Here is a 15824-nt window from a genome sequence, read left to right as displayed (position 1 = left end):
TGACACATAAGCTGTTTATAAAATCAACTGTTTGGGGCACCGGAGACGATCACAGCATCTTTAATTAGATGAATCGAATTCCTTACAGTTCTCATCCTATTGCATGCGCTATTGTCTACAGTACACTTTCTGATGTGAATTTTATAGTCACCTCAAAGTGGTGGTCGAAGAAGTTGCGAGAATCCAGAGCAAACAAAATTAAGCCGCTCATATACAGAGTCACCTATTGTTAAGTACCTGAACAGACCGTGGAGCACATTTTCCAAGATTGCTCCAAGAGAAGACTCTCTGGGAAAACATGTTTTGCAAGCTATAGCTGAAACTCTTAATTAGATATAGCATACTATTACGCATTTGTGAATGTGGAACGCTGTGTCAAAAGTACTTTTCTCGTAGAATATGCGATTTGGATTAATATTTCGTAAATTTTTAATTTGTAATTTTTCTTTGTAAAAATTATAACTTGCAGTTTGTGCTTTCTTTTATAAGATTTGTGATTTACAATTCTTGTTTTCTTTTCTAAAACCTGTAATCTGAAATTGTAGAGATTAGTTTACCATGTGACAAGTAAATAACAGTGTTAACCCCATCTGGTGATGGATGTGAAAACATTCCAAACATGTCATCTAAATTTCAAAACCTAAATAGTGGCTGATTGCTTTGAATAATCTCATCATTAATACACGTTACACCTGTGTTGTTCAACAGTGTATTGTAGAGGAACTCTGCAGATGACGAAACTTAGATATTACAATGAAAGACCTACAGTACCTTAAAGTGAATGAGAAGGCAAATACTCAAGAAAGTGACAGGAAATGATGCCAAAGTGCTACGTATTGAGACAGCAATGTTCTGTTCTTCACTGGCGTGTGCGCTATTTTGCTCGTGTATAGCGAAAACTGTGTGTCGGTGCCGGAACCGAATCTGGATCGCTGTCTTTTATCATCAGTGCACTGCCAATTGCTCTATCCATCTTGACATCATGGACCGACTGAGCGTGTTAGCTTTCTGCAGTCTCCTCCCAGTTCCTTCATCACGGTTTGTCCAGGGAGAAACTGTTACGTTGTGGAAGAGGCCTTAACAACTGACACTAAACGAAGAGCACAGGCTCTAAAACTCGCCTTCCACACGGGGTGACTGTTTTATCCCACAACTTTGTTTTCCGACAGTTTTTTAAATAAACCAACAGATGTGGCTTCAGTGTTGCCAACGGTCCTAGTTTAAAAGGTAGCCAATTGCAGCCTCAGTTCTCAAAACGATGCAATATTGCAATACGAACACAAAGCTGAGAAAGAATCGCTTTCGAATGCACTCATGCACCTGTAAATCTCTTTGCAGAAGCTACTTTCCCATACCAACAGCCCCCGAAGAAATAAGTAAAGGTGCTAGGTGCTGGTCAAAAAGTAGGGGAAAAGTTTGATGAAGAAAGTTCACAGAATTATTATTCTAAGCTAGGCGCAAAGGGTATCAATGAAAAAAGAATTGTTAATTCAAATAAAAAAATAATAGAAATACTCGACTGACTGAAAGAAACTGAATAAGTTACAGTAGAATTGTACCTAAATATTCCAGAGTGCATAATTCTGATGTTTCGCGTTTCAGTTTGATTTGTAATCGCATTTCAAATGTCGTAGTTAAACGCCAGGGGATTCAGAATGGGTTCCAACTGAAAACTACTTCTGTTGTTCTGGCGTCACTATTATAGACGTTATCAAAAAGATTAAGAGTGCATCACTCCACCTGCCATAATTTATGCGAGTGAAACTTATAATTATTTTATCCGTTATAGCCTTCTGTAATATTCATTAAACCTGTTAAATTGCGCACCTTGCTTTGAACGCATGTTTCTACTCCAGAGTTTCAATGGTCATTTCTGTCTGTAGGCGAACCACGCGAATCTGACGAAGCAAGCTCAACTCTCAGTTCTACACACGATTATTAATGTGCTGCTGGATGAAACAGAGTGGTACTTCATATCCTGCACAAAGTCTATCATATAATTTCCGCGTGGGTATGTTGTGCACGACTGAAAAAACAGAATTCTAACGTTTCACTTAATGCAGGATTAATTCTTCAGTTTGTAGATTTGCAGGAGATTCACATGTAGCTCATTTCCCATATTAAAATATGACACAATATCTTTGGGATACAGGGTAATTGCGCAGGCCTATAAGCGCATACAACCTCAATCTGAAATTCGAGGAGAATGCTGATTTTCATCCTCTTTTGCTTTGACTCTACGAATTCTGTCTCCAAAAACGAATAGAAGAATCTGTTGCTGTGCTGGCGATCTTACAGCTGCAACCAGAAGAATCGTGCATGCACGATTTACTTCATCGTGGAGCATAGTACGGAAACACCCATGTATCTACACGTATATTCCACTGCTTAACTCACAGAATTCTACAATCTAGACGGAGCTTTGTATCAGTATTAACCACTTCCTGCGCTGGTCTGTCAGAGTAAAGACCAAGAGATAACTCACACCTTCGTACACAACCTAGTGTTTCTCATTTATTCGAATGAAACAAATACAAGATATGTAGTCGAACTGTTGAATTGAGTTTTCCAAATTTATCCGAGATAATAACATTGCCATTGTTCCATCGATTACCACTGATGTTCTCTGACCATCCTTGTTACACCTTAGTGTGGCCTACAGCAGCGCTTAACTAAAATACATACACGTTTTCAGTTTGGTGGCTTTATGATAAATTCGTGATTTGTGTAAAGTGCAACACTGGCAGATAATTTCACAATTAAATCGTCTCTTCTTTTTGTAGCTCTAAAACGTTGGGCGTTTGCAGCAGTGCGTCCATGGCGGAGGGTGTGACCGCGGAAGATGTCTGCAGAGAGAGCGACATGACATTTTCTTTATTTGGCATCCACATCCTACTGGAGCTTGACTCCAGTGACATTTTCTTTGTGTAATCATAAAACAGTCCAGTCCAGGACCATCCAAATGTACATATGAAAGGGTGTGATAACAAAAGATCTATCCCATTTCAGTTACAAGAGACCGTATGGTTTTAGATGCGACGCAACACGCCTCGAACAATCTGTCTTCTTCAGAATGATCATTAAACCGAAGACTGATGTACCGCTTATGTTGTACCAAGACATATGTAAGCTTAACAGTACATAGGTATAGCATGACGTGTGAAAAGTGTATTGCACGTAGATCAAATATGAGGTATCCATACAACTTTGTTTAGCAGATTCCACAAGCTGGGCCTCAGTGTTTACTCCACGAAATTTTTTATGCTCTCTGCAGGTCGCTCTATACCGCCCGTGAAGATAAATTGTGCCATTATATAAATAACTGCACTTTTGGGAGGGCATTTTTACAATCCCTAGGGGATTATACGATGCTATGAACGTTCGTGACATGTTAAAATTGGCAGCAGATGCAAGATTCAAACGAAGATACCTGCCTTTCGCGAGCAGCAGGCTTCCAACTGCCCTGCCCGACCACCCTTCAAAGACTACAGAAAAGCTTCCGTTTACCACAATTTCTTCTCCAGTCCATCCAGACGCCACACAGATTCATTAATAAACAAAACAAAGTCGGTAAACAATTTTCTATCATTGAGAATTTTTTGTTGTTGAATAAAGCCGTCGAGACTGGCTGATATATTCTCACTTATTACGACGTTTCAGCTACTTCCATCATCAGTTCGAAGCATAGAATTCGTGAAAAAAAGTTTGATGTAATAACAGCTATATCGAAGAGGAGTGTACTTTTCTTTGCATCATAAAGTGGCGATTGTTATATGTGCTCTAAATTTCGCTCTGACGATAGCAATAGTCGAAACGTCACAATAAATGAAAATGTAGTAGGCGGTCTACACGGCTCCTTTCGCAAATATCCCACAGAGGTTCTCTGGTGATGCTTAGGACCTTCCACTCCATAAGGTTGAGGAAACATTGGAGAGTACAATTCACTGCGTCGGGTCTGTTGGTTAGGATGCGTATGTCAGCTGTTTTACGGAGTGTACACTGTTCTAAGTTTCAGCTAGCTGTTAATCACTTCCATTATGTGGGACTGGATAAGGAGAGTGTGTGGTACAATAAAAAGCTCCCTCGGCGATGCACATTACGACGATATTCCGAGTATAGATGTGTGGCGTCGCTGTGCTAGAGTGGAGATCCGCCTCGGTGAACACTAGGGCACTCAGTAAGCCGTCGGGTCCAGAGGCGGGCGGCAGCGTCCGCTCCCAGAGGCGCGGTGCGGTGCGGCCCCGGGTCGGGGGGACTGACCTGGCTTGCAGACGAGGGCGAGCAGCAGGCAGGCGTGCAGCAGCAGCAGCAGCAGCGGCGCGGGCGCGGCGGTCATGGCTCCGGGCCTTCAGCGGCGGCGTCCCCGTGCCCGCATGGCGGCCGCAGTCCGCTGGCGCTGGCTAGAGTCGCGCCGTGGCGCGCGCCCGCAACCGCAGCCGCAGCCCGGGCCGGCGCCCTCGGCCTCCCATCGCCGCTCGCTGCCAGCCTCGCACTGCCGCCGCCGCGCGCGCCGCCGCGCTTAATAATGTAGCAGCGCGCAGCGCCGGCGCCGGACCCTCCGCGGCCAATCGTGCGCCGCGCCGCGCGCCCCCGTATCGACCGGACGCCGCCTGCGCGGCCCGCCGCCAGGGTCGCCGTCGGCGTGGCGGCCCCGCCCGTCTTCGGCGCCCGCCGCCGGCAGCGCTGTCGTCGCACCTGACGGGGAGACTCGGAGCACCTGCTCGTGCTCACGCCCAGTTCCGCTTGCGGGCTGCCTCACGAAGTGTGTAGCATACCGTAGGTTCACTAAGTTCGAGGACTATTTTTTATCTTCTTATCGCTTTTCAGCCAAGAATTTCCCCCTCGAATCTCTATTGTGGCTCGCTATTTTACAATCCAGTTCGAATCATGAACAACCCTGCAATGTTGCCGGGCCTTTACAAACACATATCGCCGTTTAAGAACCTTCAACATCTCAGCGCGCCAGCTATCGTTGGTTAATATATTAAAAAACTAAAAACCCGCTTCGGTTGCGAAAAAGATCACCTAGTGTTAAGTGTTAACCCAGGTTTCGGCGTAGATAACTACACCTTCTTCAGAGCAACAATAAAGCCCACAAGTGCCTAAGAAAACCTTTGTCAATGATTAAAAGAACACCATAGCTATACACTTATAAACAAAAAAGAAAGGGAAAATTCAACTTTGTACATATGTACTGTTTGTGTTTTCCTTTGCTTTTTCTTTTATAAATGTACAGCTATGGTGTTCTTTTAATCATTGACAAAGGCACTTGTGGGTTTTATTGTTGTTCTGAAGAAGGTGTAGTTATCTACGTCGAAACCTGGGTTAACACTTAACACTAGGTGCTTTTTCCGCAATCGAGGGGGGTTTTAGTTTTTTAATACATATCGCCATCCCTATCCCTGCTCCAGTTCCTGTCCCAAAGCCGCTTCAACCAACTCCTTCTCCTGGATAAAGAGACATGCCCCCATGCTTATCTCTCCTAATGTGAACTCTTCCCCACTCATCCCACTCCACATCATGCCTCCTATCTCCCTTTCTCTCCCCATCTGTCCACATCCCTTTTCTTTTGTACCACTACCTTTCCAGACACCACAATAATCCTCACCCTCTATCCTTTCTCACTGTCTGTATTCCCACCACTGAACACAGCTCCTAATTATCATCTGCATAGCTTTCCTACCTAACAGACCACTATCTGTTTACCACATCCCCCAACCCAATGGAACGTATTCACTCGTAACAGAACACTTCTCACCCAGTGTGGGTCTTTCAGATTTTAAGTGACAGTGCATGCTTCAGTGCTTTTCAATAGATGAAGCCCACCAGGTTGCAACTGTGTTTTTAAATTGTATATATTGTTTTTCCTTTCAGCTGGACAGCTTCAACCTTTTTTTTAATTTAAAAACGAAAAACAGTCCATGTATTTTTTCTCATCTTATGTACACTATTGGCCACTAAAATTGCTACACCAAGAAGAAATGCAGATGATAAACGAGTATTCATTGGACAAATATATAATACTAGAAGTGACATGTGATTACATTTTCACGCAATTTGGATGCATAGATACTGAGAAATCAGTACCCAGAACCACCACCTCTGGCCGTAATAACGGTCGTCATACAGCTGGGCAATGAGTCAAACAGACCTTGGATGGCGTGTACAGGTACAGCTGCCCATGCAGCTTCAACACGATACCACAGTTCATCAAGAGTAGTGACTGGCGTATTGTGACGAGCCAGTTGCTCGGCCACCAATGATCAGACGTTTTCAATTGGTGAGAGATCTGGAGGATGCGCTGTATCCAGAAAGGCCCGTACAGGAACTGCAACATGCGGTAGTGCATTATCCTGCTGAAATGTAGGGTTTCGCAAGGATCGAATGAAGGGTAGAGCCACACGTCGTAACACATCTGAAATGTAATGTCCACTAACCAATAGCACCCCATACCATCACGCCGGGTGATACGCCAGTATGGCGATGACGAATACACGCTTCCAATGTGCGTTCACTGCGATGTCGCCAAACGCGGATGCGACCATCATGCTGCTGTAAATAGAACCTGGTTTCATACGAAAAAATGACGTTTTGCCATTCGTGCACCCAGGTTCGTCGTTGAGTACACCATCGCAGGCGCTCCTGTCTGTGATGCAGCGTCAAGGTTAACCGCAGCCATGGTGTCCTAGCTGATAGTCCATGCCGCTGCAATCGTCGTCGAATTGTTTTTGGAGATGATTGTTGTCTTGCAAACGTCCCCATCTGTTGACTCATGGATCGAGACGTGGCTGCACGATCCGTTACAGCCATGCGGATAAGATACCTGTCATCTCGACTTTTAGTGATACGAGGCCGTTGGGATCCAGCACGGCGTTCCGTATTACCCTCCTGAACCCACCGGTTCCATATTCTGCTAACGGTCATTGGATCTCGACCAACGCGAGTAGCAATGTCGCGATACGATAAACCGCAATCGCGATAGGCTACAATCCCACCTTTATCAAAGTCGGAAACGTGATGGTACGCATTTCTGCTCCTTACACGAGGCAACACAACAACGTTTCACCAGGCAAGGCCGGTCAACTGCTCTCTGTGTATGAGAAATCAGTTGGAAACTTTCCTCATGTCAGCACGTTGTAGGTGCCGCCACCGGCGCCAACCTTGTGCGAATGCTCTGCAACGCTAATCATTTACATATCACATATCTGTGCACAGCCAGTGTCCCAAAACCACCCCTTACTGTTGTATCTTTTCCAGAAAACTGATCACAGTGCCTTCCTCAACACCCATCCTACCACTCAGCTGCCGCAACGATCCCTCCAACTGCACCCAAAACTTTCTTTTCCGGGTGTAGCCTACAAGACCCAGGCAAAGTAAAACAACTTGTGCTTTCCATCCCCAGTACCTCACAATCCTCACTTTTCCAACACCCTAATTAAAACACTAAAATATCTTGGACTAACATCATCTGAAAATATTTTATAATCCCTATCACCTACTAACCATCCAAATGAAACCTCACAATAAAACTGGCAACATCCAAACATGAGGACTGAACCCTCTTTTGTTCTCCATACCTACAAGATCCTCATACTTAGCTATGTCAATGATGCATGGACTTCCATTCCTCCTAAACGCAACCACTCCCACCATATCCTGGAATGCCATGCACTACGCTTTGCCTTCTGTATCTGACCACCATTACCTACTTGTCTCCTTCGACAGTTAATCAAATTTTCACAGCTCCTCAAGCATGCCTCCTGTGAATTTGAGTTCTGTCGCCTTGTATTCTCTCCCATCCTTAAGAACTCAGGTCCGCCATTGTTCCTCTATCAACAGCTCCACCCTGCGGATGGAGATTTCTGTTCACTCCATACCCTTTCCCAATGGAATTCATTTGTCTGTCTGTCCCAGACTGTGGATCCATCCCAGAAAACTACCCCACACATTATCCTACCCATCCTATCCCAAACGAAGCTACAGCCTACCCTTTGCTTGGCCGACTGGCATCCCACTCCTACATTGAGACCAACATCCCAGCTATCGGTTCCTTCCCACAAGGATATCCTTTATCCTTTTCTATCCAACATCATCCTCAACACCTTCTTTATTCCAAACACCACATACAGCGCTGCACGCACGCATCACAGCTCCTCAAGCATGCCTCCTGTGAATTTGAGTTCTGTCGCCTTGTATTCTCTCCCATCCTTAAGAACTCAGGTCCGCCATTGTTCCTCTATCAACAGCTCCACCCTGCGGATGGAGATTTCTGTTCACTCCATAGCCTTTCCCAATGGAATTCATTTGTCTGTCTGTCCCAGACTGTGGATCCATCCCAGAAAACTACCCCACACATTATCCTACCCATCCTATCCCAAACGAAGCTACAGCCTACCCTTTGCTTGGCCGACTGGCATCCCACTCCTACATTGAGACCAACATCCCAGCTATTGGTTCCTTCCCACAAGGATATCCTTTATCCTTTTCTATCCAACATCATCCTCAACACCTTCTTTATTCCAAACACCACATACAGCGCTGCACACACGCATCACACCACTGTTGCTATAGTTGAGAGTAAATAGCTCATTACTGTCATCCTTTTGATAAGCATCTTCATTTGTATTTTAACTTCATAAACCACTTTACTTCAAGGTTACTAGTTCATAAAAATCAATGGCTGAAGAATGGTTAAGGATGGAGGGGAGATGTAAGTAACTGCAATATAAAACTAAATAAAATCACTTTCCCTCTTATTCTCTGATGATCAACCTCCATTTCTCACGTATCCCATAACACATCAACTTAACAGCACGACTTCCGCAATTTTTGTGCCCAGTCGTCTCGAAAAATGTTATGACTGAGCTTGGCATTCCTGTCTCCTCTTCCAACTCAAGAACCATGTACTTCCTATTAACTTTGTCCTTATTATAGCGTTACTATCTAAGAGACCCAAATCTGCCAGTGATAAGAACATCTATTCCTTATCTTCTGGTGCATGGTTGCCCCAAGACTAATGTCCTCTATATTCTCTGTACTGCCAATTTGGTCAAACAACTTCCACATGTTTACCACCTGATGACACTGCTTTCCTACACTCCAGACATATCAACTATTCCTCCAACTCTACTCTAAGCACTTTAGTTCCTTTGATTAAACTCCTCAGCTCTTCAAGATAAATCCTTCCCAATCCCCAGTAATAATTACAGGATCAACCACCTTCATCTTCCGCCTCCATGACTCTTACCTGACCATTTGTGGCAATACTATCCATCTAACCACCACATTAAAATGTTTGGGGCTACACTTGAGTGGAAAATAACATGAAAATTCCACTTACGAACCATTCAACAGAAAAGCGACAAGACAAGGAGCTACAAATTGGTTAAACATGAGTTTTGCACCACTGCACAGTGGTTCATAGCGACAAAATCTTACTCTTATATGCATGCATTGTATGGGTATCCGCTACACCAGAAATCTATCAAGCCCCACAAATCCCTGAAACTTTTCGTATTCTCTTACCTTTCCCCACATGGACCCTTCACGACCTCATCACATTTCCACTGCTCCTCATGCACACTAAACTCATGCGTACTTCTTAAATCATTCGGGAACTCGCTCGAATAATCTTGTTGTCTCCCCTTTAATATCGAATCCTGCTACATTGACACGCTTCTACCGACAAATTCCACAAATGATACATCTGCACACAGCCCATATCCGCTCCCAGTGAAATTTCAAAAGACTCCTACTCGCAGACAATGAAATCCACGCCATTAATTGCCCATCCTGTCAACTATAATTCTTCCCCATCTATCTTACTCCATTCAGGATTCCCTTTGTCTCTTCATCTTCTCCTACTGCTTCTCGTCTTCAAACCACAGCTCTTTCCACATATCAAACTCCATTATACCCTTATGTCTTCGGGTGCATGACCCGCTACTTAACTTCGTCTCGATAGATACGATCAATGGACCCTATACTTACGTCCACACCCACCGAGCGAGGTGGAGCAGTGGTTAGCACACTGGACTCGCATTCGGGAGGATGGTGGTTCAAACCCTCGTCCGGCAATTCTAATTTAGATTTTCCACTATTTCCCTAAATCGCATCAGGCAAATGGCAGGATAGTTCCTCCGAAAGGGCACAGTCGATTTCCTTCCTCATCCTTCCCTAATCCTAGCTTGTGCTCCGTCCCTAATGACCTCGTTGTCAACGGGAAGCTAAACACTAATCACCTCCTCCACGTCCACACCCTTGAAAGTGAAGATGTTCTTCTACGAAGGTCATGGTTTTCTAAAACATATTTTAAATACATATTTTATTGTTTTTAATTTACTGTTGAAGTCTCAAGTTTTCAATTAAAAATAAGAAAGTCAGCAACTTAAAATCTGTGTAAAGGTCACCAAAAATAAAATGTACTGCTTACAGCACACGCCTGTCTTATAAGAGGTGACGGGATGCAAGAACAACTAGGATAAAAAAAGTTCACGCCCTGCCAGCCTTACATCAACACTCAGTCCTAACGAAACTTTAACCACCTCCCGCTACCTAATGAAATCCGGCCAGCTTTCCTCTTCCTCTTCATATCAGAGCACTTCTTCAGCTCCACTCACTGCTTTCCTCTCTTCCTTTCAAAATGCTTAGTTCTTCCCTCTCTTCCGTTCCACACCATTTTTGAAACATTCTTCCTTCAACAATCCTCCTCACCTGTTACTGATTTCCAGTAACTTTGTAAGGCACAACACTCCGTTTTACAGCAGCTATCGTTAGTTGATTGTACAGGGTAGTTATAACCAAACTTCCGCTATTTGAGAGAGCTCTCATGAGAAACGAGTGATCGTTGGACAATAAAACTAGAACAATGAAACTTTGTAGAAGCATTTGTAAGGTCTTGCGGCAGAGAACGAATAAAGTATCAAAGAAACCTATTTTAATTTCCACATGAGAGCGCAACGTTTGTTAATTGCGTTCCGTGTTTACGTTCCAAGCTATAAACGTTGCTCAATTGGATGACCATCCGCTTCTACGACAGCCCGGAACCTCACTAGAGTTGCCATTTCACAATTGTTTGCAACACTTTTTGAATTGCGGACCTTCGAATGTTCAGCTGTCGTGACACTGTTCGTCCACTGCTTGAAGATGGCACAATAAGTCCAGCATTCTCAACTTCTTCAACAATTTCTTGCCGCAATTGGCCGTCGGACTCTCCCAGGAGCCATTCCCAAAAAGTCACTTAATTAGAAATTCCGAATGATGTTCTTCAACCCTGATGTCAAAAGAGGACCTCACTGCATTCCTTTAATGCGTCGATACTCGCGAAGAGTAGCAGTACAGTTACCGTTGTTTTAATGAAACAGCTTTGCTAGTAAAGCCCTGCGCAGCTTGTCCAGTCCCATGTTGCAGCCTGCAACTGCAATGTACAGTGAGCTCATGTTTCAGTCCTACGTCGCCGTACAACAGGTCGTGACACTAACGCTATTGACAACGCCAGGCTCTGCAGCGCTCAGTCTGCCCACCATTACTATAAAGTTGGTCACCCATACAGTAAACAGTTTTCCGTCTAAACCTGCTCAAGTAGCGACAATTTAATTATAAACATCCTGTATTTTAAGAAAGATAGTTATATTTTACTTCAAATCTTCACTGTACCAACAATTCTAAAACAATCCTAAAAATATATACACAATCATTGTATTGTATTGTATTGTATGGAACTGGGACCCAGAAACGACGGAGAGGCTTCGTCTCCGCCATAGTCCGCAGTGGTTCACAACCCCACAACAGGCTACAACAGTCCACTCACTCCACCGCCGCCCCAAATTGAACCCAGAGTTATTGTGCGGTTCGGTTCCCAGTAGATTCCCCCTGGAACGTCTCATTCCAGACGAGTGTAACCCCAATATTTGCGTGGTAGAGTAATTACGATGCACGCGTACGCGGAGAAAATGTAACTGAGGCAGAATAAGGGAAACCAGTCCGCATTCGCCGAGGCAGATGGAAAACTGCCTTGAAAACCATCCACAGACTGGCCGGCACACTGAACCTCGACACCAATCCACCGGGCGGATTCGTGCCTGCCTCGTCATGACTGGGTGTTGTGTGTTGTCCTTAGGTTAGTTAGGTTTAAGTAGTTCTAAGTTCTATGGGACTGATGGCCATAGATGTTAAGTCCCATAGTGCTCAGAGCCATTTTTGGATTCGTGCACGCTTCCCCCCCCCCTCCCCCCCCTCCCCCCCCCCCCTGGAAAGCAGTGCTTTAGACTGCACGGCTAACCGGGAGGGCTCATGCATAATCATACTTTTAATTTTTAAAAGCTGTCTATATGTATAGGACTATTCATAATAATCTAGATACTTGTAGGTGAAAGTGAAAAATGTTTGTATTGATCTAAGGTGTCAGATGATTAGATGTATGGAAACCGAAACTCATGGCGTTTTTGGTAACATGTTCACAAATGTCCAATGTGTGACCCGTTAGTCGTTCTGTATGTATCCAGTCTACAGGCCAATTAGGCCCACACTCGTCCCAAAGCATCTGAATCGATGTCAAGCACAACAGCCATAATAGTTCCTGGTAAATCTGCTATGTTGTGGGTAAGCGGAGGCGTAAAAACAGTGTCTTCAGTGTAGCTCGGCAGGTAAAAATCACACAGCGTCTGTCCGGTGAAAACGGACGCCATGCCAGACATTGCAGATTGCCAGGTCATGCACTACTAATTCATCATGGCCAGAACTATCATTATGGAACTCTAATCGAGCATTTTACTGATGGAAAATGTTATCACTGTCCTCTTGCAATTGCAGTAGGAGCCACGGCTGAAGCAGGTCCATATAAAAATGTTCATGGATAGTCAACTCGATAAAGAAGAAGTGTAAATGGTTGCAAGCGAGGAGATGGGAATGTCAAGGTCACAGGGTATGAAAAATACAATATGTCACCCAGAAAAGATACGAGTAAACTGACCTTATGCAGCGAGTTGTGTAAACTAATATTATTAATTATTTAACTCGTGGAATTTAAATGAATGCAGTTTTCAATAAAAATTCAAGAAAATCGGCATAAAGCATTTAGTATTTCAAATTTTATCAGTGTTAATTTAAGATTTCATAGCGTGACGTTGCGTAGACTTTCACATCTCTCAAAGGATTCTGTTAACAAACAACTCTATGAATTCAAGTACTACTACAGCAGTCAGGAATACATTTCAGTTAACGTGTGTTCCAGAATAATTCATCAAGCATCAATAAAAATTTATATAACACTTTAGATAACAACTGTAAGCACACCAGCTCACAACAGGCAATGAGCAATTATAAATGTTATGTACAACCTGTGCGTAAATCAGCAGAAACATTATTTGACCTCTCTTAAACAGGTAGCGATTGTCTCGTTAAAGAGATTAGGAGCAAACAGATACACATAGAATTAGTCATAACGCAAATCTCAGCCGCGAGAGAATGTTACAATGTACGTAGTTTGATTTTTAGTATTGGTAACTTAGGCTCTTTCAGTAAGGCAAGGTATAAATAAAATTTAAACTACAACGTCCGCATGTAAACTATAAACAACAGGTAGTAAAACTGAACTTACATGAATCCTGAGTATAAAATAAATTACATATAACCAGAACATACAATAATCATAAAGTATAATACGGCTCAAACTGAATAGAGAGGAACTAGGCAACCTGTCCCGAATAACTGTGGCATATACTATTGTTGCATTGTAAGCGAAGTTGGAACTGGCAAACTTTCTAATTAAAAACTGGACTATCACAGACCTACAACAATACAACATCCATAGCTGAAAGAACACTACGACACTGTGGGTAGGTCCGAATAATTCTTCGTAGAGTAAACAGACTAAGATGCCTACTAAATAAGTCCAACAAGTGCTGATGACTACAGCTAACTAAACTCAGTTCGCCCGTGAATTCCGTAGACACCAATTGCAGAGAAATTTGCCAGGCCGTCCTCTGCTAAATGAGAGCGACGTGTTCCTTTGGCATGTACATTGCCAGAATAGAGAAACACATACTCACTCAAAATCATATTCAGCTTCGGCAAATGCCGATAGCATCCAAGTGCCATATGACAGACAGTAGTTGTGTCTGGATGGCTAATCTACTGTTGTTAGCGGCGAACGCCTGAGAGCAAACTCTTGCTCAACTCCGTTGAATCAGCACATTGGGGAACGCGGGTGCTCCTAGCGGGAAGTGGAGGTGAGTGTTTAGCTACACAGTCAAAGAGACTACACCACGCTTTCGAATTCTTATCGAAACACCGCATACAAGTCCATAAAATTTTAACTTTGACAAACTTTGTGGATCCACGGACGTTTGACAATAACGTGGGGATTCTCCGCACGTCATATCTGCACAATGTGCCAGTTTCCTGCACCGTTCTGGTGAAAGGTAGCCTCATCATTGAAAATAAACCTGCAGGTGAACTCTTCCTTTATCATTAACTGCCATATATCAATGCAAAACTGCTTCCAAATTCATTGTCACCATATGTAATGGAGAAACTGAAACCGACGTGGTTTCTGTGGTGTTGTTCAGTATCGATACCAGGCAGAACGCATCCCGAGGTTGGTAGCAAACATTTGACGGCCTCATCAATCCATGGCCATCTGGAAGCCACACCTCCGGCTGTACGCCGCAGGCAGCGCTACCACCAAGCAGCCATATGAAGACGCCGTAAGGGGCCAGCACAGTGTACAAGTGCTCAAAGAGCATAGTCAGCCGAAGCGTCAGCTGTTAATAGCGGACTTCTGTAGCATGATCATTTATGACGTGATTAATGGACTCTCCGAGACTTGCTGGCTGTCGTTAAATAAAGATGGTGCTATTCAAGTTACGTGTGTTGTTTAATCATTTCTGCGATTTGTCTAAGCACCCACCTGTGACTCGATTTCCACCTCTGGCGGATCCAACAGTTTCACTCAGGCGTTTTCTCAGAACTCTCCTAACAGTTGGTTGTCGAATTCGTAGCTCACACGTGGCACCTGACGTCGATTTCTGTGGTATTCTGAGGAAACTTTCCCTGATCCGTTCGACTTGTTAATCAGATGTTGACGGTCATCCACTCTTCTGGCAAAGTTATCCTGTTTCTTTGAAATTCTGCATCAACTAGTAAATGGATTCTCTGGTAGGTGTAGCCTTGTTATATGTGGTCCTGTATTTCTGATGCACTGATGTTATGGACTGTTTCGTTGGCCTACCTGCCATGCCGATGAACGCTATAACAAAAAAATTCTTGAGTTGCTGTTTCCTTACATACAATCAGATAATACCTTACTTCAATACAAACATTTTTTCAGTCTCTTGAAGTGGCTTAATAATTTTGAATAATTCTTTATTTCATAAACGCCTTAGACCGAAGAACAGCAATATACTGGTGATAGCCCATCCTTGTTGTACTAGGTAAGAGAATAAAATAGTAATAAAGAAAAAATCCAAATTGCGTTTATTAGGAGTGAGGGAGGACGTCACTCTCTCACTATTCTCCGTCTTCAAGGCTACAATTTAATGTTGATTTTTCAACCAAGAAATTGTGTTTGTGAGACGACATGTAATTATCAGCATAAGCAGGCATTGATGAAAGCGTGTATACTGTTAATGCATGAGTCATCTTTATGATGGCTGTCCTTCAAATAAAATTTTCCTTGAGTTGAGAGCAACAAGGCAATTTGGTCATTTAACAATAAATCTTGCAGTAGACGTTTGGGGCTTGAAAGAAACGTGCAGCAGTTAGGTAAAAGAACATCTCGAAGCACTTACTTGGAGCAGAGTTCTGTACCCAAGAATTTCTTGCAC

At 43.5% G+C, this 15824-nt stretch overlaps 1 protein-coding gene across 1 annotated transcript in view; it reads right to left on the bottom strand.

Annotated features, from left to right (window-relative positions):
• LOC126484365 (acetylcholine receptor subunit beta-like 1) overlaps positions 1 to 4364 on the bottom strand; it is an 883730-nt gene extending 879366 nt beyond the window's left edge. Inside the window, exon 1 of the mRNA XM_050107835.1 lies at positions 4261 to 4364. Within this exon, the coding sequence (XP_049963792.1) occupies positions 4261 to 4336 (76 nt within the window). The 5' untranslated portion in view covers positions 4337 to 4364. The remainder of the gene's footprint in view (positions 1 to 4260) is intronic.
• Between the last annotated feature and the right edge of the window lie 11460 nt (positions 4365 to 15824).

The sequence above is a fragment of the Schistocerca serialis genome, chromosome 6 (genome assembly GCF_023864345.2).
Source record: "Schistocerca serialis cubense isolate TAMUIC-IGC-003099 chromosome 6, iqSchSeri2.2, whole genome shotgun sequence".
Classification (NCBI taxonomy): Eukaryota; Metazoa; Arthropoda; class Insecta; order Orthoptera; family Acrididae; genus Schistocerca; species Schistocerca serialis.
This window is presented reverse-complemented; position numbering and strand designations above follow the sequence as displayed.